At 33.9% G+C, this 5,470-nt stretch overlaps 1 protein-coding gene across 3 annotated transcripts in view; it reads left to right on the top strand.

The window, feature by feature from the left end:
• The window catches only part of LOC122803493 (ankyrin repeat and SOCS box protein 11-like), a 279,636-nt gene extending 274,456 nt beyond the window's left edge, over window positions 1-5,180 (top strand). For all 3 annotated transcript variants that reach the window (XM_044073127.1, XM_044073128.1, XM_044073129.1), the window contains exon 7: window positions 4,519-5,180. In XM_044073127.1, the coding sequence (XP_043929062.1) occupies window positions 4,519-4,643 (125 nt within the window). In that variant the 3' untranslated portion in view covers window positions 4,644-5,180. The remainder of the gene's footprint in view (window positions 1-4,518) is intronic.
• The last annotated feature ends 290 nt before the right edge of the window (window positions 5,181-5,470 follow it).

Raw genomic sequence — 5,470 nt, 5'->3', positions numbered from 1 at the left:
AAACTTAGTCAATGACTTGTATGTACTTGTATAGCTGAAAATTTGCTAATTACTGGAAAGGCAGAAAGAGACCATCCCAATAACCAAGTTAAAGCATTACAAAGTCTGCAGGACTATGGAGTGAGAGCTACTCAAAGGTCTTAATACAAAATGCAATAATTCAATGTAAAAAAAATTCAGATATGCTCAGTTATGACAGATCTTAGTTCCTGAGGTTTTCCTCAGATAAGTTCTGGTTGAGTTTCTGATAGAAAGTAATGTACAAATCTCCCATAAGTACATGCAAGGTTTGCAGAGTTTTTTTTTCTGCTGGAGTCTTTTCACTCCCCTGTTACATGTGAAAATACATGGCAAAGTCATCTAATATGTGAATAATTCACACCATTTGAAGGATCATTTGTATTGCTGAAAAATATGTTTTCACCAAGTCTTACTATATATATATATATATATATATATATATATATATATATATATATTTTTTTTTTTTAATATATATATATATATATATATATATATATATATATATATCTATATATATATATATATATATATATATATATATATATATATATATATATATATATATGTGTGTGTGTGTGTGTATGTTTGCATCACTAAGATTTGCTAAACAGCCAAACAATATAAATTGATCATAGAACATAGATTAATATTTCTCTATTAATAGGTTAAATTTACCCAGTACATAAATTATGTGGTTATTTTTTTTTCCATTTTCATCTTAATTATAGACATTTATTTTTGACACACAATGCCAATATTTATAAATTCTGAAATGAACGGAGTTATCTAATGTTTCCAGTATTCAGTAATCTTTTTCCTGTCTGGTGTAATAAGCTCCACAGAACTGGGAATTGACACTTGGATGCACATCCAGGAATTGGAGCCTTAAACAGTATCAAACATTTTGTGAACATAAATTTAGCAGACCTTGTAGAACTTTACAGTCATAAACCACATGCTGCCAGTCTGCTTTGATTACAGATTTAGTTCTTTAACAACTAAACATTTTCTTTTTATAAATAATTTCAATTCTATGTTCAGTGATAAATGATCTATGTAGAAATTTCCAAGAGAACAATAAAGATGGTGAAGTTTTTTAAAGGTACTAAAATTATTATTTTTTTTATCTTGCGCAGTTAAAGTTGAACAGCTCATCCGGTGAGCATAATCTCAATAGTTATTTTTGATAAACATTTATAGTTCTTAATTATTTTAGATATTTTTGAATAAATATTATTTACCTATGTCATCATTTGTTTCAAGATTGTTTATAAAATTAAAAACTGTAAGATAAATTCAAAAAGACCACCAAGGCTAGAGTTTCCAGTTTAACAAAAAGAATTCCAGTTTAATAAAAAGACAAGTGCTTTCATGCAGAAAAACTACGCTTCATCAAATCCTTAAAATTAAAAACTGGCTGGTATTCTTTTCCAGCTGCATCTGACATTAAATTGCTTTGGAACATACCCTAGTTTTCCACAAAAACACACACTGCACCAAATGATGAATTTCAGGTAGTCATCCAATAGAGGCTGTCCAATTCAAAAATCCACAAGTCTCAGCCATTCACTTCAACAGTTTATTAAAAAACACACAGCACAAAAGATATCGGATTAAGCGCTTTCATCTCTTATCCAGAGACTTCATCAGAATCAAATACCTGATGTGTTTTATAATGCGGCACTAATGAGATGAAAGCGCTTAATCCGATATCTTTTGTGCTGTGTGTTTTTTAATAAACTGTTGAAGTGAACGGCTGAGACTTGTGGATTTTTGAATTGGACAGCCTCTATTGGATAACATACCCCAGTTTTCCATATTCAAATATTATTTCCCATTAAATGGTCTGTGTTAAGCACTTTAGTTTCTCTTAACATTTAATAATCCAAAAACAACCACCAATGTTGCTGAAGAAATGTTTAATATAAACTATTATACAATGACCCCCCCATTAATATTCAAAAACGTGTACGCTGATTGGTCAGCGTGCAAGTTGTAAATCCGAGTTATAGTAATGGAAAAAGGTCCGGTCATCCAGTCTTTTTCCATTACTATAACTCTTACAGCAACACTGTCTCGCTATGTTAAACGAGTTTAACATAGCGAGACAGCTTTAAAAAAAAGCAACAGAGATTTCCGTTGCTTATTTTAAAGCTGTCTCACTATGTTAAACCCATTTAACATAGCAAAACAGTTTATAAAAAGCAACGGAGATCTTGCTTTCTCCGTTGCTTTTTTTTTCAAAACTGTCTCGCTATGTTAAATAGGTTTAACATAGCGAGACAGCTTTAAAATAAGCAATGGAGATTTCCGTTGCTTATTTTAAAGCTGTCTCGCTATGTTAAACCCATTTAAAATAGTGAAACAGTTTGCAAAAAGCAACTGAGATCTTGCTTTCTCCGTTGCTTTTGCCCACAGCTCTGATGTACTGCGTAGGCATACGCATGTGCAGTACATCAGAACTGCCGCAGAATACCAGACAGCTGCATAAGGGCAGCAAGGAGGCATTACACAATGCCATTATTTAAGAAAAGTAATTATTTTTTTTCTTAAATAATGTCATTGTATAATAGCAATAACCCACACCTGGGTGTGGGTAATGCTGGATTTACCCACGGTTGGGTTTGTTTGGCCCCTCGGGCTTTGCCCTCGTGACCAAACCACACCAACCGTGGGTAAATCCAGCATTACCCACACCCAGGCGTGGGTTATTGCTATATTAAGCACTTTCAACTCATCCCACAGTTGTAAGAGACTTCATTAGAATACAAATAAAAATCACAACTTCTGCATTTAAAAGTTCTATAGGAAACTCCTATTACTGGTTTATGCACTAGAAATGACTTGGATTTGTTGTCTCTTTCAACATTTGTTTCCAAAAGGTCAGATCCCTATTTCTTAAACTTACTATATTTTTTTAATGCAGGATATGCATATTGATGCAAATGTAGGAATTATGTAAAACAACATGTTTTTATCTCATGGTATTTATATATAATATGTCTACAGGTTTTTAATATAGAAGATTATGATTAGGCCTCTGATCATAACCAGCTTATTATATGTTAGGGATATGGATGATAAGAAATGTGCTTTCGGGGTGAGTCTTGGTATCCATGTCGTGAACACATAATAAAAGGTTACGATTGGGGACCTGATCATAATTCTTTGTAGGGTACAGAACTTTATCTGCTCCATGTACTACTAGTTACAAAAGAAAAAAAAAAGCGCTAAGTGTTTTTCCAACTTTCAAATCTGTAAAGTACTTAATGACTACTTTCAGAAAGACAGCATAACATGTTTTATGTTAAAGAAAGTCAGGGACATATTACTGGCACAGACAGCAGATAGAAAGAAATCTGTTTTTAACTCTGCTGCTGTTGTTTATTGGCTAGTACTGGCAGGTTTTAGTGCCTAGCATTATACCTGATCTTAACAAAAGCACGGGTGCTTAACAATTAAGATCGGGACTTGCATTATAGAATCACTTAACTGGTTTGTCTTTTCACAATATCAGTGTAATCACTGTGCTTCATGCACTACACATTGTTTGTGTGAATAATATCTGTTATTTTATTAATGTTAAAACCATTATTACTATTTAAAAATAATTCTTTAACAGCAAATCATACCATTATTTAAAACTGATATATGTCTAGTGATATGTTTTTTTTCCCATTTTTTTCCAATTTGCTGAATAATCCAAACTGAAGCATACTTTTTTCACTAAATCTTTTTCTCCATCAGGCTGTTGTGAACATGAACTAGCCAGGCAGCCAGATGGTGGCCCCTCTTTTGTCCTTTTTTTTTAAGGTATCGGCTTATTCTCCAGACCATGTCCACTCCCAAATACATGAGTGACTGAAAGTGGGTTGGCACCTAATTGTCCCAAATGTGGAAATTCAAAGATTGGCCCAGGTGGTAGTGTTATTTTTTTTTACCCTGAATTTTTTTGCTTATCCTGTCTTCCACTGTCCTGCAGCCACCCAGACAAACAAGAATCTCACAAGACCACAAACAGAGGAAGCTTCCCTACACGTAGTAACCATGGCTACAGTGTGCAGACATGCTACTTAGTGGGTGCTTACATCTATCTCTTTCTGCAGACTTGGCTGCCTACCTCAACCCAGCATGGATGACCTAGCAATGATGAGTCACACTCAGCCTTCAAAGCTGGCTGTTTTAGTGGCTTGACTGCTGCTTGAATCCCAGTCATATTAGTCTTAATTAGATCTTTGTCCATATGTTCCACAGAATCCAAATACTTTACTGGATTGGGTTGTTTTGGTACTGTTTATTATGAATTGTGAGTAAGTGGAAACAGTGCACTTGTGGACAAAGGGATCTGCATACCACTATGCACTGTTAATTAACTTGACCTACCAGCCAGTGCAGACAGTGTTAAGTTTTTTTATTATTTAAAATCATGCATTGTGTTTCCAATGCCTATTATTTCCTGTTTAGCTTTAATGAACTGTAATTTCTGATTCCTAGGTCCAGATCTCCTGGTACAGCTTTGTCGACTATGCATACGAAAGTGCTTAGGTCGATCACGTCTTAACAAAATTTCTGTACTGCATCTTCCAAAGCGATTAAAAGATTTCCTTCTCTATCGGTAACTGGACAATTTTCTTGGAGCAACATTCTTGTAACATGACAATTATTTGTATAAATAGGACATAAACAGAGCATCAGGCTTGATGCACAAGCCAGCTGAAATACATTTCCAATATGTAATGATTTTTTGTATTTGCTTATGTATTTGCTGTTTTGATTAAAGTCACATGACTTCTGGATTTATTGAAGACAATTTGATTATATGACCACCTTGTTAAAAATGCCCACTCCTGCAGCACAATCCATGGTCTGGGTAAACCTTACTAATCACAAATGATGGCATTTTTGAATATTCATCACTTGTTTACTGTTCAGAGACCTGAATCTGTGGTCTGCATCATTTCTTAGCCATCAGACTGGTTTGTAAATATTTGATAATTCTTTAAGTTGTAAATATGTCTTCAACTTTTTAGTTTGCATTTTAATGCTTTTAACCTTTCCAGTTTAAATGCTGTTATCTTCCATGGACATGTTTTTAAAGAAATATTTTTTAATTCTTTGTGAAACATAATCTGTTGTGGAAAAATACAGAGCTTTGACAAGAATGCTGACTGAGTCTGTGTCTTCTTACATTTTTGTATAATTACAACAAAGAAAATATGAAGCAGTGTTTCAGTATGTCAGTATGCCTTAGTTGAAGAAAAACAAGTGGAGGGAAAACAAACATTCCTGGACTATCAACATTCTTTGGGTAGCATATTCACTCTTCTGAGGATTCGATGGTACAGTTTCTGACATTTCAGTTCGGGTATATGACCAGTCACACACGTGTGTTGCAACATTGTGATGATAAACCGTATGTATGTATGTATGTATGTGTATACCTGAC

Source organism: Protopterus annectens, chromosome 5.part1 (assembly GCF_019279795.1).
Source record: "Protopterus annectens isolate FY-2018-M chromosome 5.part1, PAN1.0, whole genome shotgun sequence".
In the NCBI taxonomy this organism is placed as follows: Eukaryota; Metazoa; Chordata; order Ceratodontiformes; family Protopteridae; genus Protopterus; species Protopterus annectens.
This window is presented reverse-complemented; position numbering and strand designations above follow the sequence as displayed.